Source organism: Aspergillus saccharolyticus (assembly GCF_003184585.1).
Source record: "Aspergillus saccharolyticus JOP 1030-1 unplaced genomic scaffold BP01scaffold_17, whole genome shotgun sequence".
In the NCBI taxonomy this organism is placed as follows: domain Eukaryota; kingdom Fungi; phylum Ascomycota; class Eurotiomycetes; order Eurotiales; family Aspergillaceae; genus Aspergillus; species Aspergillus saccharolyticus.
In genome coordinates this window covers 408,660-432,209 of record NW_020290627.1, presented here as the reverse complement: position 1 = coordinate 432,209, position 23,550 = coordinate 408,660, and the positions used below count along the sequence as shown (strand labels likewise).

The 23,550-nt window shown below is 51.4% G+C and overlaps 12 protein-coding genes across 12 annotated transcripts; 6 read left to right on the top strand and 6 right to left on the bottom strand.

The window, feature by feature from the left end:
• Positions 1-728: 728 nt before the first annotated feature.
• On the bottom strand, positions 729-2,511 carry BP01DRAFT_392284 (uncharacterized protein; the record flags this gene model as incomplete). The annotated part of the gene is made up of 5 exons (XM_025578137.1): positions 729-1,034; positions 1,140-1,287; positions 1,398-1,453; positions 1,548-2,264; positions 2,326-2,511. The coding sequence occupies 5 exons, from the start codon at positions 2,509-2,511 to the stop codon at positions 774-776; spliced, it is 1,368 nt and encodes a 455-aa protein (XP_025430944.1). The 3' UTR covers positions 729-773.
• Positions 2,512-2,565: 54 nt separating this feature from the next.
• On the top strand, positions 2,566-3,620 carry BP01DRAFT_272376 (uncharacterized protein; the record flags this gene model as incomplete). Its single annotated transcript, XM_025571399.1, has 3 exons — positions 2,566-2,903; positions 2,968-3,075; positions 3,146-3,620. Coding segments are annotated over 3 exons (921 nt in total), but the record flags the coding sequence as incomplete, so codon positions are not given.
• Positions 3,621-4,210: 590 nt separating this feature from the next.
• rgd1 (putative Rho GTPase activator (Rgd1)) lies at positions 4,211-7,301 on the bottom strand. The gene is made up of 9 exons (XM_025578136.1): positions 7,010-7,301; positions 6,881-6,934; positions 6,204-6,810; positions 5,941-6,149; positions 5,327-5,885; positions 5,131-5,274; positions 4,976-5,070; positions 4,846-4,916; positions 4,211-4,781 (listed from the first exon to the last, which is right to left on the bottom strand). The coding sequence occupies exons 1-9, from the start codon at positions 7,169-7,171 to the stop codon at positions 4,670-4,672; spliced, it is 2,013 nt and encodes a 670-aa protein (XP_025430942.1). The 5' UTR covers positions 7,172-7,301; the 3' UTR covers positions 4,211-4,669.
• A 234-nt stretch (positions 7,302-7,535) lies between these two features.
• BP01DRAFT_357313 (putative quinol monooxygenase) lies at positions 7,536-8,441 on the top strand. Its single transcript, XM_025575177.1, has 3 exons — positions 7,536-7,904; positions 7,965-8,077; positions 8,150-8,441. Exons 1-3 carry the CDS (start codon positions 7,842-7,844, stop codon positions 8,298-8,300), a joined length of 327 nt encoding a protein of 108 aa, XP_025430941.1. The 5' UTR covers positions 7,536-7,841; the 3' UTR covers positions 8,301-8,441.
• A 1,608-nt stretch (positions 8,442-10,049) lies between these two features.
• On the top strand, positions 10,050-11,002 carry racA (putative Rho GTPase Rac; the record flags this gene model as incomplete). Its single annotated transcript, XM_025571878.1, has 6 exons — positions 10,050-10,082; positions 10,159-10,191; positions 10,268-10,326; positions 10,391-10,571; positions 10,647-10,879; positions 10,942-11,002. The coding sequence occupies 6 exons, from the start codon at positions 10,050-10,052 to the stop codon at positions 11,000-11,002; spliced, it is 600 nt and encodes a 199-aa protein (XP_025430940.1).
• A 367-nt stretch (positions 11,003-11,369) lies between these two features.
• Positions 11,370-12,644, bottom strand: BP01DRAFT_320342 (RNA-binding protein). The gene is made up of 3 exons (XM_025572693.1): positions 12,068-12,644; positions 11,783-12,011; positions 11,370-11,729 (listed from the first exon to the last, which is right to left on the bottom strand). The coding sequence occupies exons 1-3, from the start codon at positions 12,570-12,572 to the stop codon at positions 11,540-11,542; spliced, it is 924 nt and encodes a 307-aa protein (XP_025430939.1). The 5' UTR covers positions 12,573-12,644; the 3' UTR covers positions 11,370-11,539.
• Positions 12,645-13,461: 817 nt separating this feature from the next.
• On the top strand, positions 13,462-14,962 carry BP01DRAFT_423852 (uncharacterized protein; the record flags this gene model as incomplete). Its single annotated transcript, XM_025579648.1, has 3 exons — positions 13,462-14,548; positions 14,758-14,900; positions 14,943-14,962. The coding sequence occupies exons 1-3, from the start codon at positions 13,470-13,472 to the stop codon at positions 14,960-14,962; spliced, it is 1,242 nt and encodes a 413-aa protein (XP_025430938.1). The 5' UTR covers positions 13,462-13,469.
• Positions 14,963-15,011: 49 nt separating this feature from the next.
• BP01DRAFT_341760 (uncharacterized protein) lies at positions 15,012-16,263 on the bottom strand. The gene is made up of 4 exons (XM_025573459.1): positions 15,815-16,263; positions 15,465-15,744; positions 15,352-15,404; positions 15,012-15,297 (listed from the first exon to the last, which is right to left on the bottom strand). Exons 1-4 carry the CDS (start codon positions 16,200-16,202, stop codon positions 15,116-15,118), a joined length of 903 nt encoding a protein of 300 aa, XP_025430937.1. The 5' UTR covers positions 16,203-16,263; the 3' UTR covers positions 15,012-15,115.
• Positions 16,264-16,457: 194 nt separating this feature from the next.
• On the top strand, positions 16,458-18,665 carry BP01DRAFT_357308 (uncharacterized protein). The gene is made up of 5 exons (XM_025575176.1): positions 16,458-16,694; positions 16,751-16,991; positions 17,092-17,527; positions 17,581-18,144; positions 18,197-18,665. Exons 1-5 carry the CDS (start codon positions 16,602-16,604, stop codon positions 18,294-18,296), a joined length of 1,434 nt encoding a protein of 477 aa, XP_025430936.1. The 5' UTR covers positions 16,458-16,601; the 3' UTR covers positions 18,297-18,665.
• BP01DRAFT_357307 (cytochrome oxidase assembly protein SHY1) lies at positions 18,152-20,024 on the bottom strand. The gene is made up of 4 exons (XM_025575175.1): positions 19,387-20,024; positions 18,792-19,310; positions 18,559-18,664; positions 18,152-18,485 (listed from the first exon to the last, which is right to left on the bottom strand). Exons 1-4 carry the CDS (start codon positions 19,652-19,654, stop codon positions 18,386-18,388), a joined length of 993 nt encoding a protein of 330 aa, XP_025430935.1. The 5' UTR covers positions 19,655-20,024; the 3' UTR covers positions 18,152-18,385.
• On the top strand, positions 19,725-21,790 carry BP01DRAFT_392274 (UBX domain-containing protein). The gene is made up of 5 exons (XM_025578135.1): positions 19,725-20,045; positions 20,167-20,222; positions 20,281-20,399; positions 20,460-21,516; positions 21,584-21,790. The coding sequence occupies exons 1-5, from the start codon at positions 19,967-19,969 to the stop codon at positions 21,623-21,625; spliced, it is 1,353 nt and encodes a 450-aa protein (XP_025430934.1). The 5' UTR covers positions 19,725-19,966; the 3' UTR covers positions 21,626-21,790.
• Positions 21,791-23,029, bottom strand: BP01DRAFT_416287 (coiled-coil-helix-coiled-coil-helix domain-containing protein). Its single transcript, XM_025579190.1, has 3 exons — positions 22,689-23,029; positions 22,320-22,578; positions 21,791-22,237 (listed from the first exon to the last, which is right to left on the bottom strand). The coding sequence occupies exons 1-3, from the start codon at positions 22,919-22,921 to the stop codon at positions 22,205-22,207; spliced, it is 525 nt and encodes a 174-aa protein (XP_025430933.1). The 5' UTR covers positions 22,922-23,029; the 3' UTR covers positions 21,791-22,204.
• Between the last annotated feature and the right edge of the window lie 521 nt (positions 23,030-23,550).

Genomic DNA, 23,550 nt, shown 5'->3' with positions numbered 1-23,550 from the left:
TTTTTTTCGGTCTACGTTACTCTCAGAAGTGGTGGAAGTCTTGAAAGCCGACCATTGTATTTCTGCCATTCGCTCTCCTCTGACCCTTTCTGTTGGACCAATTCGTCACAGCAAACGGAAGTTGTCAGTCAATTGGCTCAGAAGCATTGTTGTCTTTACATGCCTTCGAATCGCTTTGTGTCAGTACACGAGACCTGGAAGCGCTTGTCGAAAAGATCTTGTCAAGTTGATTCTCCCTCCTCTCCTACGGCGCACTTTGTTAGGCGCTGGGTAGAGGAGGGGGCCAGCAATGGGTCAGATATTATCTATGTTCTGGCTCAACTGCGAAACCTGGAATGGGATAATGACGGAACGAGGCGTTGGTAGATACCCTTATCTGCATAGATATTTTTCTTAGCTTCTTGTTTTCCTCTGAAGGACGGTTGAAGGTCTGATATGTTTGAAGAGGTTTGTCCGAAGGTGGGGATTGAGGAACAGTCTTTATTCTTGATCTCTTTCGTTTCCGCAATTCGATCGTCTCTATCTCTGCACATGCCGACCTAGACTGTCACTTCCGTATAAATGTCCAAGAATGACATACTTGTTCATGACTCCAACTTCTTTTGAGATGACGTAGAGTGGTGTGGACCATATCTGGGAAAGCTCGGCATACTTCTCGGCGAGAGCCGTCTTACGATTCGTGATACACATCTTGTTAACTGGGTGGATTGAGAATAACAAGACTAGAGGAAGCAGGCACGGGCAAGGCCCACGAGGATCTATTCAACTAATTTCTAGAGTTCACCAGGAGGATACGCATACGCCCTACTGTCCGATACGCGCATGCGCAGAAAAATCTGGACCGCCCAGTCCCATAATTTCCGAGTGATGACGAAGACTGGCACCTCAGGTTCGTTCTCGCGAGTCAAGTGCAACTGAAGGAGAAGGGAGGACATGCTCACGAAGCTGGCCACTGCGACGACAAGCAACGCAGCAGCCGTTTCTCGCTTGATGGTGGCATGGTTTTGCGTGGCATGGTAAAGGAAGGTGAGGGTCTAGTTCGGATAGCGAGGTTAGCGGGATAGTGCATCGTGTTGGTCATTTTCATTAGAGATGATGGCGCGGAAAAAGGTGAATAGGGACCAAACAACAGGACTTACAGTCGTGATGGAGATCCATGCAGGGAGAAGTAAGCGGGGGTCCGATGAAGCCCCGGAAAGATAAAGGACCCAAGAAGTAATATAAGCAATCAACCCATTCGTAGTGAGGAGACGAATAACAACAGCTGGCGGGGTATAATTCAAAAGCCTATGGCGATGAAAATAGTCAGCTATTTCCCCCCTTATCCTTACGAACTCCACCAGCGGAGCCCCAGATTACCATCGGGACAGCTTGTATCATCATAAAGGAAAACATACCATCGAGACATCATACAATCAGCAAAAAAGTAGGAAAGATATGCGGATGCGCAGCACTAGTTGGCAGACATAGATTAGACACTTTGCTCTGCAGACAGCAGGGAATATACTTCTCTCCCGAGTTTTTGAGTACGACGACAAAATACATACCCACATAATAGCCAAAGCCACTTCGGTGACTCGGAATCTTCGCTCAACATCCCAGTCTTGCCCGACACTCCCAACAATCGCCGCCGCCCACCCCTCCCCTCCCATTCCCGGCTGGATGTGCAAGAGCTCGGCCAAGAATGTGAACGCACATCGCAGACCCCACCATGCGGCCGGAACGGTGCTCAGCGCGCGGCAGATAACCAGAGGCAGATACCATTTGCGATCCACGCCTAGAATGACCGCCACGCGGGGGTGAAGGGCCGACGAAGGGACCGAATGGCCACCATCGTTGTCGCTGCTGCTAATGCTGCTAGGGGTCCGGGGGGCCGAAGGGGAGGGCGGGACAACGGCTGCGGGGGCCCCGTCTTTGTCGCGGGAATCCAGCTTTGAGAGAATGGACGTCAAGCTGGTGTAAAAGGTGGAAGATTGAAGGAGGGTTTCGTCGGAGGAATGGGGCAAAGGAATCAGGTCAGACGCAGCAGGTGACCGGAGATGTTGAGTAGCAATGGGCGCAGATGCAGCATCACGACGAGGACGAGGAGGAGCCAGCCTTAAATCCACGGCATATGCGGCCGTCACGCAAAAAGAATCACGGTTGAAAGTGCACGATATTGATCGTAGTCGGAAACGTTGTGGGGAGAAAACCCCCTGGACCGAAGCTTTTTTTCTCTTATTGTTTATGAGTGTGTCTCGTCGGAGATCATCGAACTGAAGACCCTAGACAAGGACAGAACGTTGGCAGACAAGTGTACAAAAAACAAACACCGGCTAATCCCACTGGATCCGATAGATTCGAGGCAGGACTTGACGTCTCTTGCAGCAGAAAGAAGCGCACGCGCCAAAAGGGCCTTGAAGCCAAATCAGCCAAATCAGCCAAAACCCGCGGCGGTGGCGGGCACGTGATCTCTCCGGGGTTCGGGCGGGTTTCGATTTTCCCCCATTCGGCGCTCTTTTGCGATTCCATGCCAGAGAGAGATTCGAGGTACACCTCACCATCTCGCTGCCCATTCCCTTCAAAATGGCCTCGTCACTGTCGAAAGCGTCTTTGTTCTCGGCTATCCGAGCCAGCCACACCTCCTTCGCTACTTCATGTCAAACTCGTTCTTTTTCGCAATCCCTGCAGCGCTCCGGTGTACGGATGGGCGAGCACGTCTCTATCAAACCCCCCGCTCAGCCGAGCACGAGAACTAGAACAAGAGCAATGGCAAGATCGGAACTTCCGCAGGATCTCGGTCTGTTGCCCGGCACTTACATCCGCCAACTATGGAGGGATATGCCGTCCATCTTCCGGCAACGCGAAGAGCGCTTTCGGTTGGAATGGCTGTGGTTGAAGACCGCTTTCCAGAACTTTGCAGGGTGAGTTTTGAGTCTTGACCAATGATGAGCTTCCAGCATCAGGCAGTTAACCTAGGCCATACAGAGTGATTGCCTACTGCAGGTACTTCAATAAAGGGCTACCCCTCGAATTCAAGGAGCGTCGTCAGATCGCCATGGACTTTCACCGACGCATGTATACCGCTTTCGCAGCGTGAGTCTTTTCTCATTTCCCCCATGGCAATCATACCACTCGTTTACTTACCCTCTGCTCCCTTTTTTAGTGGCGACACCAATACCATCAGTAAGATCTGCTGTACGGGCTTGGCCAATGAGCTAAAGACGCGCATTGCGGCACGCCCCAAGAATGAGAAGGTGACCTGGAGCCTGGACACTTACAACCGTGATGCCTCCACCTTCTGGACCGGTGCTCGCGTGGTCTCGGACCGCGCCACTACAATTCCTGAAATTCCGGACTCGGGCGTGCGCCAGGTCATCGTGCGCATCACCAGCAAGCAATCCACCGGCAAGTACACCGCGCCCGTCAACGGAAAAGCCGCCGAGGACTCCACCGCTGTGGCCGAAAACGTTAAGCAGCGGGACTGCACAGAGTACATCGTCATTCAGAAGCTCCGGTGGTCGGGTGAGGACACTGGATGGCGCGTCTGGGGTACTGCTACCCCGACTACAGTGGACGATCTCAGCAACCCGCTCTTTGCGCCTGGCTTGACTATGTCCGAGCGGTTGGAGGCTCTCAAGGCGTCGATGAACAGGTAAACCAGTCAAGCGAGCAGCTGATTCGACCTGTTGCTTCCCCATCCTTGTCACTTTGGATGCCCATCTCCTTCCCGCCGTACGACAGTGGCTCAAATCTGGCACTTGATCTTTGTTCGAGTGCCTCGACCGGAGCTGGGAAATCTCCCTCCATGCCGTCCTCTTCGGCCTCGAACCATTAGTCGTTGGAAAATTAGTCAACGGGCCTCTGCTCGACTTCGGGGTGGGGCTTGGCCCAGCTTTCCCATACGAAGTTGTGTGTCAATACGATAGTCACGAGCCATTCCTCAAGGAAAAAGTGTCTCTTGATGTCTTCTGTTCATCTTTTGTTCTATTAGCCGGGCTCCATCTTCCCCAACCATGCATCATATACACTTTTTATTTCTCTTTCTTGGTTCATGGGCTCCTCTTGCAAACCCATTCTCATGTATTATCGAGGCTTTTGTTCTTGTGACCATTTATGTCCCTGCTCAATCCATGTTGGGCATATGCAGTCTTCTAGGTTAACTCTGTTCAATGTATTATATCTTCTATCCGAATCGATCGTCCACTTCCAACCTTATTCGCTATTCGCTGCAAGTACAATGAATGCTATATAGCCGTTCTACAGGCGACATGCGAGACGGAGAAATAACATTGGCCCTCATATCATCACTGATCTACAAGGCAACGTATAAATGTTGACATATGAAAGAGATAAATCCCAATCCTCGGGTGCCGGCAATAAGTTTCGACAAGCATATATACACATACAGGATTTGGAAAACCCAATCGATTTTCCAAAGCATTTCTGAACACAAACATAGGGAAGGGACAACAATAAAGAAAAAAAAAGAAAGAGAAGAAAAGAAAAACGAAGCAGCGACTTGAGACAAAAGAAGAGATTGAAGAGTGGTATTCGCGTGGAAAGAAGAAAGATTAGAAGCAATTCCAGAGATTGGTGGCTCTAACGCATCGCAAGACGGCGAAGATTAAGTCATGTCATGTCCAGGTCAGCCAAGCAACTATGATCGTCTTCATGTCGAGAAATTCATTTAGTCATCGTCGAAGATCTGGAATGTGTTGACGAGGATCGTCTCGATGACGCGGACTTGCCAGCCTGCATCGGCGATGTTGCCTCCGGAGCTAGCGCCCATGAGTGTTGGTCTGCATGAGGGGTGTCAGTCTGTATGCTCTCCAGAGTAGGAGGAGGATGAGTGGTGAAACTTACCCAAAGCAAATGGCAATATTGCCTGCGTTCATACGGTTTTGCGTGTAGTGTTCTTGGATCTTGTTCAGATGCTGCAATACCTTAGTGAAGTGTCCGAGCAATAGAGTTCGAAGATGAATGCGGGGCATACCAGGATTAGAGCTCTCAAGGTAGCGTAGTGGGCGTCAGGCAAGTTGTTCACGAGCGCGTGCAGGGAGTCGCGGCGTTGAATATCATCATCAAGTCCTGGAAATCATGAGTCAGAATCGATCTCGAATTCTGGATGCTGATCATGGAGTTCCTTACGGGCTGCATTGATAAAGTCGTTATAGTAATGGGACGTGAAAAGAGGGTCGGGTAGATCTCTAAAGAACTGCTTCAACAACCCGGCGACACTATTGACGTCATGGTAGAAATTCTCAGGATTGGTGAAATCCACTTGAGACGAGTCTGCCATGCAGAGGTTAGACCGTGTTCCTTGAGTCATTGGAAGGTTACTCACCGTTGTCGAACAGCGCCTTCATTTGGCTGATATGGGTGGCACTCCCGGACAGACGATAGATACCCTCCATATCAAGACCGAAAAGCTCAATAGCTTGAAAGCATTGGTAGACAATCATAGGTACTGCTGTGCCATCTCGTGTATACAGCTCCTCCAATGACACACCAAACACCGGCTTCAAGGGAGGGAGGTGTGACTGAAAGCCATTGCCGTGCCCATAGAGGGGCGTTTTCGCTGGTGGTACAGGTGGCTGATTTGTCGCATGATGCAGCTCCGAAGCACCCGATGAGCTTATTGGATATGGTGGCTGTGGTTGGAATGGTGATGATCTGAACGAGTCTGGATTTTGATGGTATGGTAATGTGTCAGTAACTGGCCCTGGTCCTGGCGCGGGAGCTGGTGCGGGCGCGGGAGCCGGCGCTGGCGCTGATGGCTGAGTTGATGCTTGGGGGGAGGAGAGAGTCTGCGTAGAAAAGGATGAAGGGAGGAAAGTCGACTGTCTTTTGTTCTGGGTTGCGGGTGCAGATACAGGTGCAACAGGCCCGGATCCCCCGAGGGTCTGTTATGAATGTGTCAGCTCGAAGGGACATGGTATTCTGAGCAGCTGGACTGACCGGATGGCGCTTATATCTAATTTCCTCGGATGTCACTGCAGCAGGATTGCTCTCGTGGCTCAGGATGTAGTCCTTGAAGTCCTTTTCGTTATCAACCTGCGACACAACTTCGTACAAGCTCTTTGGTGTCAAAGCAGGATTCCCCGTGCCATCCTTCAAGGGGCTGATTGACAGGCCTTGTCCCAGCAACAGCTTCTCATTGAATGTTGCTTAAACATTATCAGCATTTTCCTCTACATATGTGGGGGTGGGGTTGTGCACACCGAATTTCTGCAACTGCAGCGCCAGACCAGAGTCGCATTCCGAGATCAGCTTCTGGATGTTCTTGACAGCGTCGGGACGGTGGGTTGAGACAAGTTCCCGTCGAGCCGTCTGCGCAGCCTGAACCTTGGCAGCATAGTCCGAGTCCGCATTCTGTACTTTGCGCAACAGCTCCTCCTCGTGTTGAGCTGAGGACTTGTGGCCCTTAAGACCAAACTTTCCACCTTTATTATCGCCCGTCTTCACCCGGTCATACTGCTCTGCAAGAGATTCATACTTGGCCTTCGCCTTTTCGGCCAACGCTTCCGCCTCTAGCACCCTTTTCTCCGCACTCAAGCCAGTCTGCTTCCATTGCTTGCGGCCACGTTCAATGTTGGTTGCTAGCTCATTGAGGTCGTCAGCCATCTGTTGCAGGGACACGGCGAATTGAAGCCCGTGATCCGCCATGCGCTCATGGAAGCGATTAAGGTCATTGTAGCTACTAGCATAAGTGCCCTGACGATTTTCCGAGCGATGAGCGGCGTCATGGAGCGAACGGGACAGCTTCTTCAGGCCTTGCGCATGTTCTTCTTCGAGGGAGGATCGCTTCTTCAGGAAGGTAGCAAAATCCTAATTATGATTGCAGAGCTTATTAGCGCATTCGAACCTTGCATATGGCGCTTTTGTGGTTGGGGCAAACCTTGGCGGACGAAACACTTTGCTTTAAGCGAGTCAGGAGAGTGGTGATCCCGATCTAGGTTGACAGCGTCTCGTAGTCAGTACAGGAAGTGGAATTGAGGTGACTGGGGTGCGAGGCGGTTGTCCATACATCAGAGTAAATAACTTTATCTATTTTAGCTTTCAATTCCTCCGTCATCGGGAGCGGACCTGAACGCAGGTCGATAGGTGCGGAGTGGCCGGCAGAGCCAGCACTGGATGGCGGCGCATCGGGGTCAGGGCCCGAGCTGTGAGGAGCGGATACGTCTGCCATGGAAGTGATTGTTTTAGTTTGAGTTTTACAGATGATGAAGAAGATGAGAGCGCATTGGGGCAGCAGTGCAGCAGAGGTAAGAAGAGGTAAGTAAGTAAATATGTACAAGCAGCCTCTTTTAAGCTGGTTGGTGTTGGGAGAAGAGGATGATTTGCGGAAGCCTAGTAGTTACTGCGACACAATGATGATGCCTGATTGAGTAAGGCGGCGGGTGGGGGAGGCTGAGCCGGTGTGGCTTGTAGCTGGAGGTGGGCTGGGAGTGCCGAAAAGGTTTAGTGCGGGTGGCCGGTGCCTTTTTAGCCTGCCAGGCACGTTCCTCCTTACAGTTTCACTCTCGTCCTTCTGGCTCGATGCTAAGCAGGACTGCTCCGAATCTATTCCGACTCTGGGTCCGGTTCCACTCCATGGTGACTCCGGGATTCTAGAAGGTTTCATTCGATTTTGGATTTTTCAACACCGCAGATAGGCACGGAGTTAAAGACAAAGCGATGACAAATGCGATCCATGTACCGAGGCAGAGAATAAGCAATCTGAATAACTATACCTACTCCGTCTGAGAAATGGGGCTCCTCAGTGGGGCTACATTGTGTATATAAAGCTCATAAGTACGAACTATGAGGTATCTAGTTCTTGCATGAATCATACAGTCAACTACTAAACCACCAACACCATGGCTTCCACCGAAGTGAACGTGACAGTCGTTGCTTATCCCCAGCCCAACAAGGTCGACGAGGTAGGTGATCGATCATTCTCTCCGACAGTTGACTATGTCGCATCACTGACATAACCCCAGGTCGCCACCCTGTGGAGTGAGCTTTCCCGTCAGGTACAGGCTAACGAGCCCGATACTCTATTCTACTATGCCTATATCAACCAAGATCGGACCGCCGTTGTGGTTGTCGAGAGGTAACTTGTTTTTCCTGCCCCACGAGCTCGGTTGTTATGGCAGCTTGGGACTAATTCTGACCCTTACGACAGATACCGCAACCAGGAAGCCCTTGTGAAGCACAGTCAGACACCTTACTATCAAGCATTCATGGCCAAGGCGGGGGGGTTGATGGCCAAGCCTCTTGAGATCCAGCTAGGTGGCGGTCAATTGCCTGAGTCAACCAAGATCTCCCGACTGTAGATATGGGGGACGGATGACTGTGTATAAAGAATCATGTACTATACAGTACATGAAGTCAGATTGAGTAATTCTGAGCCAAATGATAATATGACCTCACTTCGGACTTTGCTTTGATAGTGCCGCATGGGTGGGTGCAGGCAGGCTAATGATGCCTCTCCGCTTCAAGTCGGTCTTGGATCGAAACGCCAATCGAGCCATCCTCGTCACTGCAGCGTACAGATCTTAAATACTGATGCTCAAAAATCTAATATTAGACCCTGAAGGATGGCGGTCTGCGCTTGGTGCTGCAGAAGGACCGGACTAGGCGACGATGTATGGAGAGGACTTTTGTCGGTTTCATTTCTGATTCCTGGATCAGGCATCCGGGAAGGCGTCTTGGCTTGTGGTGGTCCGTGAGCCATACGTCGATATAACCAGTCATAGTGTCAATATGTATGTATGTATGTGCAAGCAATGGAGATCGAGTAGTCATGAGAGATAGAGAAAAAGAGAGACGGAGACGACCAACACCCCTGAAGCAACCGGCGGTGCAAGCGCCGTGTCCCTTGGATCCCAACGGGACCATCCATTCAGTTCCAGGGACTCGTTTGGACTTTGGAGGAGACGAGAAAAGAGGCTGATATTGGATGCATGGCTATGATTGGTGTTGGATTCCCAGCCATCGCGAGTATCTCATCCAATTCTAACTCTGTACAGTCTGTCAGGATGGATTGATTGATCCCAACCGACTCATTTGACTAGTCAGTCAGTCAGTTAGTCGTCTATCCTTCCAGATTGTTCTTGATTATTATCTTGTTCTCGTTCTTGTTTTTCTCCTGCTCTTTTCCTACTCTTCGCTTCCCCTCCTGTATCGCATCCGCAACAGACTGTGCAAGTCTTCAGTATCAGCATCAAGCATCTAGCAAGCCTCTTGGGTTATCGATCAACAGTCTCGCTTGAAAAGTTAATATCAATTCTTCTTCTGTTCTTTCTCATTGTCCCTCGCGAGTTTTGCCTCAATTCTGAGGTGAGTCTCTCTCTCTCTCTCTTTCTCTATCTTGCTATCAGATCAAGCAATTCTTTTTTCCCCTCTTCCTTGACGGTTCTTCTGCTCTTCTTCTTCCCTCCACTCCCCCAAATTCCATTATCCACTTCATCCACTAAACCAAATTCGAATTGATTGATCAATCCTCCCCTCCCACCTCCTCCTCCTCACTCAATCGACTGACTCCCTTTCTCACTCTTACAACCTCTCTCTCCTGCTAACTCCCTCACCTCCCGGAGCTTTATTTCAAGCCCCCCTCCTCTCCACCCACTTCCTCTCCACAACTTCTGCTTTGCGAATCTCTTCTGCTCGTCCTTCTTCTTTGCATCTCTTATTCAAGTCTTATCCTTGGGCGCTTCGCATCATCTCTTCTTACCAACCTGCTTAATCTCCTGTCTCGCAGCTTTTTGGCATCTTACTTGTGTCCTGTGTATTGAGTCGTCCGTTATCTCCGCCGTGCATTGCGAATCCCTCCTCCCTCCCTGACCGGTTCGATTTGCCTTTCGGTCTTCAGCAAATACCCGCTCTACTTGATTACACGCCCGCCGCCCGTTAAGCCACGACGCAACCCACCCGTCTCCCGCCCCCAAAACTCCAATTAAACCCCCTACGAATCATCGAGCTCTTTCGTGGAGTTGAATCTCGCCAGTGTTATTTACCTCCCGTGAACAGTCGCCATTGTATTTATTTCTGTGTTCATATACCTTTTAGAATTATAAGCGAAAATGGCGACAGGTCCCGCGACTCAATCCCTGAAGGTCAGCTCCTGCTAACAACGACACCCGCCGTGTCGCTCAACCGAACTGCAGCTAATGATGGAGTGTCGAACTACAGTGTGTGGTAACAGGTGACGGTGCTGTTGGAAAAGTGGGTTATCTCTCTTAGTATCCAGTACTGCTGGGTACCTTCAGCTCTGGTCATTCATTACTGACGCAGTTACCAGACATGTCTCCTGATTTCGTATACAACCAACGCATTTCCCGGTGAATATATACCTACCGTGTCCGTGATCCAGCTCCTCTCGCGACTCATTTGCTACGAAATACCTCGTTAACACGACGCACAGATTTGACAACTATACCGCCAGTGTAATGGTAGATGGCCGACCGATCAGCTTAGGACTCTGGGATACTGCTGGACAGGAAGATTACGATCGTCTTCGCCCGTTGTCCTACCCGCAGACCGATGTGTTCCTGATTTGTTTCTCCATTGTCAGCCCTCCCTCGTTCGATAACGTGAGAGCCAAGGTACTTCATCCCCCAAGTGGCTAGATGGGCCTACTCCAACTCGCACGTCGGACTCCCGCCCTGACCTTGCTGTAGTGGTTTCCCGAGATCGAACACCACGCGCCCAACGTACCTATCATTCTTGTCGGCACCAAGCTCGACCTAAGGGACGACCGGGCAACTCTAGAAACCCTGCGCCAGAGGAAGATGGAGCCCGTTTCCTACGAACAGGCCCTAGCCGTCGCCAAGGAGATCCGAGCACACAAATACCTAGAGTGCTCTGCTCTCACACAGCGTAACTTGAAGAGTGTATTCGACGAGGCCATTCGGTATGTTGCTAGCAAAATACCCCGCATTCACTTCCCCGAGCTCTAACCAGTCTTCCTCTCAGTGCTGTCCTCAACCCCCGGCCTACGGCGAAACCGAAGAACAAGAAGTGTGTCATTCTGTAGATCTCTTGCCCGCACTGCATCTTCCGACCTATAATACAAACAACTAATACGGCGTCTGGGATTTGGCTGTAACGCCCCGCATTTTGCTAGTTTTGGCTGGTTGTCCTCCCGTTCCTTGTTTTGGTGCCATGATCCTGAAGTCTTCTTTTCTCCATTCCATTCAGGTTCAGGATAACCTTACCCTTTCTGTGTTCTTTCCCCTCCGTCTTAATGCAGTATAAAGATGTAACATGCCGTCACAATACCACTCTATGAGCGTCTTTTCTGGATTGACTACAGCTTTCAGTGTCTTTGCATCCCCACAATCGAGATTTGGTGAGCGTACGAGTATGAATTTGTTTACGATGCGAGAGTCATTGGGTAGTCAAGCCAGAGCCCAGTCATATACATTGTTGGTCTCTTCAAGTCTATATATTGCTTGACACTGCATGAGAAAAAGAGAACAAAAGGATATCTTTCTAAGCGAGCACAAAAACCACAAGGATTGCTTTTCAGGAATCGGCCCAGAGTGATCTAGTCATGGAGAGAGCGGGTTTTTTAGGCCATACGGTTTCGGCGACTAGGATGAACGCCTGCATAGGCATCCTCCCCGGTCTCCTCCTCGTGGGCTCTGCGCTCCTTCTCTCTGGAGATCTCCTTAGCATTTCGCTGTCTCTCTTCGAAAAGCTTCTTGTTCTTCGCTTCGATCTTCGCTTTCCGGTGTTCAGACTTGCCGCCCCCGCCGGCGCTACAGAGAGTCAGCACTTCCATCTGCATCATATCAGTCTCATGGGCACTTACGTCAGCTCAACATTGATCCGCCGGGGCGGGTACTTCTTATCATCGAACATAGAGTGATGGTATAGCTTGAGGCAGGTCTTCATACGATCGTAGTTGTCGAATTCAATAAATCCGAAGCCACGACACTTGGTTGGCTTGTCCTTTTCGGTGGCCACACGGACGGATACCGGCGATATCTTCTCGAAGTGCGCGGTCAGAGATTCGCGGTTGGCGGAGTAGGGGAGGTTGCCTGTTTGAAAAGGTTTGAGCATTCGTCACACGCAGCTATTGTCGTCTCAAGCATACCAACAAAGCAAATGAACCGGTTTCCCTTCTGACTCGGCTCCTCGGCCTGGGCGGATTCTTCCGCTGGGGTCTCGGAGGCTGGGGTTTCTGCCTGAGCCTTTTTGTCCTTCTTTGCCTTCTTATCCTTCTTGTCCTTCTTGTCCTTCTTCTCTTTTTTCTCCTTCTTCTGCTGTTCCTGAGGCTCCTGAGCATCCACATCCATGGCCTCGGATGCTTGCTTCTCTACCTCCTTATCCTCGGCGGCATCCGCATTTTCGCTGGACTTTTCCTTCTTTTCCTTCTTTTCCTTCTTCTCCTTCTTGTCTTTCTTGTCCTTCTTTTCCTTCTTCTCTTTCTTCTCCTTCTTGTCGTTCTTCTCTTCGACGGGCACCTCCTCGATCTCTACTTCCTCAACAGCATCCTTGGCCTTGCGCTTTTCTTTCTTCTCCTTCTTTTCGTCGCGCTTGACTTTCTTGCCCTCGGGCTTGACTGCCTCTTCGATAAGCTTGCGCTTCTTGTCGCTCATATTGTAGGATCAAAAACAAAGGTCTTAGTGACGATAAGTATGAAAGGCGTAGCAAACAACGAGTTGAGCCGGAATAAAATCGATGCTAGAGATAACCAAAAGTCTCGGAAATTTCCTTTTTCTGCCGGGCGGAGATAGATGGCGGTGGGTGCGGGCGGATTGATAGTGTCTCTGGTGCCTGAGGTGTCACTGCAGTCCTTCGCTTGAGTCGAGCCATTCATTGTTCTTCTCCATAAGTAGCGGCTTATATCCTAAGTACTCATCGGTATTGAAAATGCCTCTCCCTGGTCAACCGGCTTTATTCATATTCTCGACGTCAAGATACAATCTTGGCTCTGCCAATGTCGGCTCTTGAGTATGCTCAAGTTTTGCTGCTTGCACATTTTATCGTGCGTCATTTGGACTCTATATCTCCAATGACATCAGTTGATATCTGACCCGGACGTGATTTTTCTGATGAGATCTCTGCGCCTAAGAGCTATTCTAAATGGTTACAAAAAGACCTTTCTAGAGGGGGATCAACGACTTGAGCATATTGACGAATGGCTCAATGCATTTGTCGGAGGCCGAGTCACTGCAATCAGCCTAGAGGCTCGAGCTGCGGCGTGCCATCCAGGTATATTCCTACAAAATGATTGTTCTTATCGTAATGCCTCTTTAAACAAAGATGAAATAAGAGGTGATCTTCTTGATTTATGGCCAGAATCTCTTCGATGACTGTTCGATCTACTCAGAGCAGCATTGTCCCCTTTATTATCATACCCAATGTCTCAATCCCTTTGTTGTGCAAGAGTTCTATATATGACCTTTCAGGTTTACCTCGCTACTGGTCAAGTCAGAAATCCTCGCTTCATTGCATACACCACCTTTACTATGCCGCTTGTCTCGATTCCGATAATGTCTAATAACCTCGCCTTCTTGCCACCAGAACTATTCTACATGATGGCTGAATCTCTCAATGCGGGAGACTTGCTCTCCCTTCGTGCTGTTTCGACTCGTCTGAAGTTATTGACAGCCAAGGCTCTCAAGCCCGTATGGGCTCACTCACTGCAAGTTATACATACGAACTTCTCCAACGAGAGTCTCTCCCTCATTCACCAGATCGCGAAGTCTGACGAGCTGAAAGAGCATGTGAAAATCATGAAGATCGTGCCACCGTTCGGGCCCTTGATGCCTCTGCACAGGGTGACGATGTACGGCTTGATCAAGAATTCCACCGGCATTCCAAAGATCAAAACCCTCAAAGATGACCTCGTGCACTCACTCAGGAACTGCAGGAGCTTCGAAGTCTGTCTCAGCTGGAAAGAAGGAACCCTTACGTACCTCGACAGTGATGACATTCTCAACATCCTCTTCCACATCTTCATCGAAGCCGAGCTTCCCGTGGAACACCTAGCCCTGTATACGCATCGATATACCGAGGAGTCGCACAGGTCGAAAAGAGCCCGTCCTTACACTCGAATGCACAAGCAGCCGGACCTTGCCCGTGCCTGGACTGGGCTCACCACCCTGCAGGTCACACAGCCCTACTTCTTTCACCTTGCTAATCACCTCTACAGGATCTTGCCGCAGATCATCGAGACCGCGCCGCGGCTCGAGACACTGATCCTTATCGGTGACGCAATCAGCGGCCAGTCTAATGATCTCGTCTCGGTGATCAAGAACGTCAAGCCTCTGGCTGAAATCAGACATATCGAGATTTATCGTTCAAGTCTTTCTCTAGAGGACTTGAAAGATTGGTTGCTGGTTGTCGGTGGGCATTTGCAGTCGCTGACCTTTTCCGGGTGCTTCAAAGTCACAGCCGTTTCGTGGGCTGAGTTTTTCCGCTGTGTGAAGAAGCACTGTCCCTTATTAGTGGCTGTTACCTTTGAAGGTGTGGAGTTCAGCGCGGACTGTCTGACAGAGAAGCATGTGGGCCAGGGAGGTTTGGCCGACGTGCTGTACGATACGATACGGAAGTTCGAGAAGGAGAATAAGTAAGCGACGGGCCTGGTGAGACAGGCTATCCTCATACCTCCTTATATACAGACATCGCTAAGTATAACTCCATCGCTTTGTCCTTTTCAGTTTCAGTCAGTTGTATTATTAGAGTCAAAGAGGAGTAATGTGGCAATCATATACCCCCTTTCCCTATTCAAATATCGAGGTACTGTACTTGGATCGATATTTATCTGTTGTATCATAGTAAAAACGATCGAATTATAGCCCTCGCTTTGTTCGCAAGAACTGTAGTGCTTCGTGCATTAGGAGAGAATGTTTTGCCATGCATATATTATAAGCATGATCTGGTGTTCACTCTGCAACATGGGGCTTCCGATCATGGATTGCGTAAGTGTTCACACTTTAGTGCCGGATGTTTACCCTGAATAGAAATGAGTCAGGCTGGTTGAAGACCCGAAACGAGCATCCGTAGAGTGAACTAAAGATTACAGAAACAAGGTACAGACCAGCAGATTATCACAAAGCTATGTATTACAAATAAAAAGAAATCAGACCGTCTGACGAACGCCAACACCCTTTTTGCATATGTACAATCACTTCATCTAGAAGACCAGAATTTTGATTCCCTTCTGCGCCGCACCGTAGCGGTCCTTCAGCTCCGACCGCGTGAGCAGCTGCAGCAGGGGAAGGTGCGTCTCTTTCATGTCGAAGATGCCACGCTGCTTCTGATCGACGTAGGAGCCGTCGATCACAATGCGCTCCAATTCACCGAGTTTGAGGGACCCTAGATTGTATTAACATTGTGTAGCCCATTGACGACGATATAATTGGAACGTACCTGAGTCAATCAAATCGGAGATGCGAGCTGGGGTACCGGCTCCGATGCCCATGCTATATTCGGTGGTTAGTCTTCGACATGCCATGAGGCAGTGAGATCGAAGAAATACGTACCGTGCACGCTCCAGAAATTGCTTAGCCTCTTCCAATTTGATGTGCTTAGCAAACAGCTTCCCAACAATGGACTCTTTATTCTGGAATGAGCGCAGGGCTCGGACGACATCGGCGGCCCGAAGACCAGCACCGGCAATCACCAGCGTATGAGGAGTTCCCTTCGCCTCTGAGGATTTGTCAAGCCCCACGCCCTTCTCGGGGCTGAAGGCTTTCAGGAAAGCGGGGAGGTTCTCGAGGTTGCGGGGTGATTCAAAGGACGAGGTATCGAGGAATGCGGAGTCTGGGGGAAGGGGATATTAGTATGTGAACAGTTTCCTCCACCGTTGCGGAGGCATATGAGGCTTCCCTACCCGGTACAGACAGATCGTTTAACTCAACAGCAGTAATTTCCTTGTTATGCCGGCGAGCCTTCTGAGCGAAATGGTCGGCCAACAACCGGCCATCCATCTTTCCGATTGCTTCATCGATACTGCCTTTGACCTCGGTTGCTTTGGTCTCCTGGGGCTCTTTGGGCTGCTTTGGCTTGTCTTTGTTATCCTTGCCCTTGTTTCCACCCCGTTTCTTGTCGAATTTGCCCTTATTGTTATTTTTTCTCTTCTTCTGATTGGGCCCATCCGAGGCATTGTTGCCAGTCGACTTGGTCTGCTCCGGCTTGGAGTTGGAATCCTCTGCCTGCCTCTTGCGCTTCTTGTCCACCTTGGCGGCGAGACCAGAGGGTTTTGCGTTTTCGTCGGACATGATTCTGATTGGAGATGAATTTGACTTCTTTCCTTGCAAGAGAACAACAGCCTTCAAATGGCAGAACTGCGCAACTTTGATCGCGTTGTCTCTTTGCGCCAACTTTTTATGCTGAGTCAGCGGTATCTTATCGATAAGATAGATGGCGGACCCACCGAGCCCCCGTACTCGTCACCGCCTGCTGTTTCGAGTGTATCTCTTTGGCTGCACTTTCACCCGCATCCACCTTGACGACGCGCTCTCCCCCCTCTCTCCGTCTGCCACCACTGGCGCCTTACTAGTCGAGCAAGGTCGCAATGGTCTTTATTTTGTCGCAAGGATCTTGATCAAGGCTGCGGCTGCTCTAATTTTTGTCTTCGACAACATATTCCACGGTTAAGGTGGTGATTATCCGCGATAATGTCGACTACCCCCAACCCCCGGCGCAGGTCACCGCGACTGTCCGAAGTCTCGGAATCCTTCTCCCCGATTGGGGATACCACACTCACAAGGGTATGCCATGTCTTTCTACAGATCTCAATTATGCATTACTAACTCACATTCGATAGCTTTCGCGTATCCCACGACACAGCATATTTCCCCTTACCCCGAGCCGGCACGCAACGACGTCTACGACCCCTTCTGCCAACAGATTCACTCCGCGTACCAGAGGCACCGGTGCGCCTGCCACCCCATTTAGATTAAATGCGATCCAGCGACGCAATGCGAATACTCCCGGCCGTGATCGCAGGAAGAGCGGACGAATCCAGCGCGAGACAACATTCGATATCCTTCGGAATCTAGGAAAGGGTGTGTTCCTCTCCTTCGCATGCCAATTAGATTCCCCCCTCCTGAACACCTGTTTGCAATGGTTTGTAGTGGATAAAGATAGTTGGCTGACCTGGAACAGCTCTCGCCCCGACGACTCAAACGATCCGTTCCTCGCCAAGTGAGAAAGCAGAGTCGGTGGCCCCAGAGCCTGTTGAGCCTGCGATGGACGAGTTCGAAATTCTCGACAATGAACCCGAGATGGAGCGACCACGGCTATCCCTGCCTTTAGAAGAGGTTGATGAGGTTGATGAAGAGCCGGAGATGCGGCCCCCGCGGCTATCCTTGGCAATTGAAGAAGATGAAATCACTGTCGAGTATCCGAGGCGCGCTGCCAACGAATTAGATAGGGGCAGATTGTCAATGATGGGTCCGCGATTGAGTGAGAACTTTGGGGATGCGACTCGGTTGGACAGCGATGATGACGATGAGGGGGATGACACGGGGCTTGTTCCCGGTGATGACGCCAGAGACGAAGCTGACGATACTATCACAAGTCAGGGGGCGTTCGATCGAGGGTGAGTCAAGTCCGTCTTATTTGCTCGGCATGTCGCTAATTTGACATACATAGGGGAGACACCGAGGACTTGGGTCGATTCAACTTCGAGTTCAATTTTCCATCGCCGCCTGCCCCTGGGGTCGGTGACCTGGACCAGAACGCACCGATGCACGATGATGAGGGCTTTGAGCTTCCGCCGGTGGATATGCCCTTGGGGATGGACCTTGGACCCGGTGATGATGACGATGCCAGTAGTGTGACCGATGCTGGCGGCGACTTCGGCATGGACTTCCCGGACTCTGAACCGATCGCCATGAGCGAGAGTCCTGCCCCTGGCATTGTTGGCGGCGGTTTGCGAGAGGAGGAGCAGTATACCTCCGGTGTCAAGCAAAAGAAGCTCTCCCGCTATGGCATTCCCGTACCCAATCTACCCGTTGGGGTCGTCAAGAAGCTGGCCATGCGCTTTGCGCGCGCACGCAATGGGTCCAAAGCGAAGATTAGCAAGGAGACTCTGGCTGCGATTGAGCAGGCCTCGTCGTGGTTCTTTGAGCAGGCCAGTGACGATCTGGCAGCATACGCTAAGCATGCGGGACGCAAGACTATCGATGAAAGTGATGTTACAACTTTGATAAGGCGGTGAGTGCACAAGACTGCTATTGTTACAATTGATGCTAACATTCTCTTTCAGCCAACGACACCTGAGCAATGCCACTACTGTCTTCTCTATTGCCCAGAAGCATCTGCCGAAGGAGCTTCTCCAGGATATGAGATTGGCGATGCCGCCATGAACTGCTGGTACATATACATACATCTTCCCATACATACAAACCCCACGTCGTCGCCGAGGGTTGCCAGATTGAGGCACCATCAAGCAGCTCTACCAATTACGGTTCAAGCGGACACGACGAGTGGCCTCATTCGGTCTCTTGCGAACGATCATCCACAACATAATGGACGTTGCCAGCGACAAGCCATACCTAGCGACATGAGCAGGGAATCCCTCGGAGACGGAGGAAGGATGTTTTATCATCGAGAGCTGGACAAACTCACCATGTAAAGATATACTGGCTGTGGTTATTCCTCAAGTTAACCTCGGCGGCACGACCGATAGGAATACCCTTGGCCTCCCGATTGTAAGCCTCGACCAGGTCCGGGACTAGAAGATAGCAGAGAGACAAAACCATATCAGCTCCAAGATTCATCTTCGCTACTCCACTCCATTCCACTCCCGTAAGAGCCAAGAGGAAAAAGATGCACTGTAACACAAGGAAGGGAAGACATACCCATAGTCTGCTCAATCCAAACCGGCTGACTCCCCGTCAACTCGGCCATCTGCTCGATATCCGGGAAGTAGAACTTCCCCTCCTGGGGGACATTGTCCGGCGTGAACATGTTCTTCTTCCACGGCTCCCGCAGCAGGCCCTCCACCATGACCTCGCCGCGCGGCAGCGCCCCTTCCTGGTCGCGCACCTTCTGGTCCTTCTGCTTCCGCGAGATCCAGCCCCGGTTCACGAGGATGGTGGACTGCTCGCCCTCGCGCTCGAGCGGCGTCACCACGAAGTACCCGTCCTGCCCGTCCCGCATGCGGGGTCCCACCAACATCTCCTGGTCGTGTCGGAAGCGGCCCACGGTATACACGCGGCGGTAGTCGAACTCCGAGATGGCGCTGGGGTCGATGCGCGGGGGCAGCGGCAGCGGGTCCTTGACGAGGCGGTCCTCGAAGGTGGCGATCATTTTGGTCTTGCGGTCGAGGCGCTGGATTTGCCAGGTTCCGAGACCGAAAGAGATTATGGGGATGAGGGCTGGTTTAACCGTGCATTGTCAGGTTAGCTGTGAGGGGCGGTTCTGTGGAGGTTGGGGTATACTTGTAACGCCTACCTAGAATAATCAATCCCGGTCCATGCTTATTTCCTGTCCGGACAATCCTCGCGGGGTTGTCGACGACGGATAGCCAGGCGGGATCGTCGGCCAATTGACGACTATAGAACCGGGTCTGCTGGATGCGACATCTGGTGCAGACGGAGTCGAGGGGTTTGGTCTGGAAAAAGGTGTTTGTTCGTGGGGTGCGACGGAGGGAGGCTGAGGATAATGATGCTGGGCGCGAGGATGCGGCGGTCCTGTGGAGAGCTGAGAGGAAGGGCCGCATTTTTGGCAAGTGAAGCGTTTCTCTCTCTCTCTCTCACTATCTCGAACAGTCAAACTTTGGCTCGAGGGTAAATTGGGGTTTCTGGTTGTTTTGTCGGTAAGTATGGAGTCTGAGGAGCGCGTAGTCTTGCAGGAACTGCAGGAGGTGAAGGAAGCCGACTTTCCCTCTCCGCCTGGGCTTATCGATTAAGTTGTCACCTCCGTCTCCGCTCCGAATCTCCACCCGCTTGTTGTTCCCCGACGATTCATGTCGCTGTCGCTGTTGCTGCTAGTTATTATTGATATCTATTCATAGTATCCATCTTTCAGACCTATGTTCTACTCCGGAAGTCTTCAGGAGGGCATCGCTTTGGCGGTTAGTCAAGCCAAGGCTGTCGTGTGTTTCGTTCGAGGTTCGTTCGTTGCTCTGCCATTGTTCATCTGTCGAGCTGTCGCTCTCTCCGCAATTGCCGGCTGAACTGGCACTTCCAACCTGTGCGTGTACTTGGCTTGTGAAGCTGACGCTTGGGCCAGATGATGAGCAGACAAGTGTAACATGGGAGGATGATTACTTCGCTGGGGATGAAGAGGTACACAATTGCCGCTCCAGCTGATCTATCATGTCATGACCCCCGGCTCACGGCTTAGTTCCTCCGGTTGCTCGAGACAAGAGCTGTCCTCTTGCGCCTCGCCAAGGACAGCCAGGAAGCTGGCTTCCTGACCTCTTTCTGCCCTATTGTCAAGTTTCCAACTGTAGTCGTTATCAAGTAAGTGTTTAGGTCCGGTTGTGCTTATACTTCTGTTAGTTTATTGACCGTCTCGCCCAGGAATGGCATGCTGTGCGACTATCTCGTGCCCGAGATGTCCAAAGAGGACTTTCGCAGTCGACTTGCTACCAAGCTTGATGAAAGTAATGCGCTTGTTCCACCGGACTTGAAACCTATCCCTGAGAGTGTTATGAAAGATACTGCGGGTCAGCCTTCCGTGCCTGCGGCCACGGCTGCTGCGCCCGCATCTGTGGCGCCAGCGACTGATCCGTTACCTACATCATCGGCTTCATCCTCTGATGTGACTCCAGCCCGCGATTCAAGTATCCGCGAGGGTAAGAAGAGAGTGGAGGATGCACGAATAGCTCAGTCTACAACTCCAGCTGCGACACAGAAGAAGCCCACCACTCCCGCGCCTAAACCCGCCGGCAAGGCCATGAGTCCAGAACACCCTCCCCGTAAACCGATATTGCAGCCGGCCTCCTCGAATCCCAAGCCCGTATCTCCATCCCCTAAGCCTCACCAAGATGCCCCCGTTCGATCCCCCTCACCACCCAAACAATACCGTCTCCAAGTCCGCCTGTTCGACGGCAGCTCCGTCCGCTCCAGCTTTTCCCCCTCGCAAACCATCCGCGCAAACGTCCGTCCCTGGCTAGACACACAGATGCAAGAAGAGAAGCGTCCTTATAACCTCAAGCACATCCTCACGCCGCTTCCCAACCGCACCCTGACCATCGCCGACGAAGAGCAAACCCTCGCGGAGCTAGGCCTGGGCTCGACTGCGAATCTTGTAATGGTTCCCATCAGCACATACACAGACGCCTACTCTGCAGCCGGCTCCAGCCTTCCCGTTCGCGCCGTGTCCTCTGCGTACGGGCTGTTCTCATCTGCCGTGGGGACCGCAACGGGCCTAGTTGGTTCGTTCCTGGGGTATGGATCGAGCGGTCAGAATGCGACCTCGGCCCAGCCAGGACAATCGTCTAGCAGTAATCCCTCGACCAGTGATTCGGGATCAAGGGCTCGACCGGTTGGCACCTCGAATCGAGGCCCAATCATTCGGACCTTGAGAGACCACCGTGATGAGCAGGAGAACAGTCAGCTCTACAACGGGAACCAGGTAAGCACTACCCTCATTGCCTTCGTCCTGACATTTGAAGTAGTACAATACTAAATGCGGCGTATAGTTGAACTTTCAACCACGCAGGGATGATACGGACCGACGATGAGCTTCGTCTACTGGAATCTGCGCTCACGCGTTGTAATTGGATTACTATGAGATCGATCCCCATGTCTGTAGTATAGCGGTAGTACTATCTAGCTTGCCAGGTCATTCTTTTCGCAGCTGCGCAATACGAGTCTACAAAGGAAGCAGCCTAGGAACTTGAAGAGTGGAGTTTTCTATTTATTCTCATGGTGCCTATTGGCTTCGTGATATTGAGCTAGATGTACAAAGGTTATAATAGTAGTGGCAATTCTGATGAGAATAGCCAGCCAATCATCGAGGGGAGTATTCGCTGCCATGCAAAACAAACATAAAGCAGAAGAATGTGGTATATCTCAACCAACCATCGAAAGACGAACACGTGCGAAATTCGTTTTCAATCTATAGACCAAGTCGAATCCAAAGGTAGGGGAGATTTCCGTCCCGACCCTAGCTCCCCAAAGGAGGAACCAGTTTCCAGATATTGCCAAGGGGGGTATGTATGGATTTTGCATTATGCGTAAAATTTCGAAAGAGAATTGATACAGCGTTAGATCTCTTCTGCTGTCAAACCTATGATTGACTCAGACAACAAAGAACAAATTTAGTACTGCTTGGCAGCAGCCTGGCAGGCTTTCTATATCCCCGGAAGTTAGCGAGCTGTTAACATTCTTATGCGCAGAAGTCCTCCTCAGATGAAGGGGCGGGGTCAAACGAACCAGCTGATCGAGATACCAGCCACAGATGGACAGGTTGCCCTGGTTCTCGTCCATGCACTTGCGGAAGTTCTGCACGTCGGTGGCGCAGGCAGGGTTCTCCCAGGAGCTGTTGGTGGCGTTACCGGCCCAGAGGCCGTTGTCCATGGGCTGGGCCTGGGCAGGGGGAGCGGCGGCGGGCTCGGCGGGGGCGGCGCTGGAGCCACCGCCGCTGAAGAAGCCGCCGATGGCGTGGCCGATGGAGGAGCCGACTGCTACACCACTGTTTTGCATCGGAGGGGGAGAGATTAGCGATGTGGGATTCTCTTTTGGTTTTTGCGAGAGACCAGCCGGACAGGTACGGGAGGCAGCGCCATAGGCTGGAAGACTTACGCGGCAGTGGAGGCCATCTGGCCGAAGAGACCGGGGCCAGAGCTCTGCTGGGGAGCAGCCATGGGAGTCGGGGGAGCAGCAGCAGGAGCAGCGGCGGGAGGGTGAGCGGCGGTCGAGTGAGGCTGGCTGTGCTGCTGCTGGACAGGAGCGGCCGGTCTAGCGGGAGCAGCAGTAGGTCTGGTGGGAGCGCTGCGCGCGGGAGTAGGGGCGGCACCACGGCGTTGACGAGGCATGTTGATGTGTGTTGTGGCGAGAGTTGTGGTGTTGTGAGGGGGATAGAATATGTGTTGCAGAAGCAGAGTGATAGAGTAGTAGGAATGGAATGAATGGATGGGGGCACTAGATTGTCTTATAGAAAAAGAACAAGCTCGAATCCCCGGCGGGCGGAGAAAGTTCCAACCTCCGATCGCTGTGCCTATTTCGCCACCGCTGATTGGTGTCCTCGGCAGATTATGTCAGCCACCAGTCCGGCAGTTCGGGCTGCTTCTGATTGGCTGGTCTTGTAGGTACCTGAATGGTAGGTACCGTAGGTTGGTACTACCAGTAGTAGGTACTACTAAGTACAGAGGATTAGTATACGGAGAACTATTGTCTACAAATACTAATATAGAAATCTTTCTACATTCATCTTCGCGTTGACCAGTGTGAATTGGAGCTTGATAAAGACTCTTTTGATATATGATTGCATGTTCACCGTCCTGATACGGACTTATCCATACCTCTACACTCTTATCTCCGCTTGATATTCCCGCGTGAGTCACCGCCAACATGACCATGATCCACAGGGCTGAGGATGCCTCGTTCTTCAGTTCTGACATCAGACCGAGATCCACATGGCTGCTGTTCGGATGGAGTGGAAGCT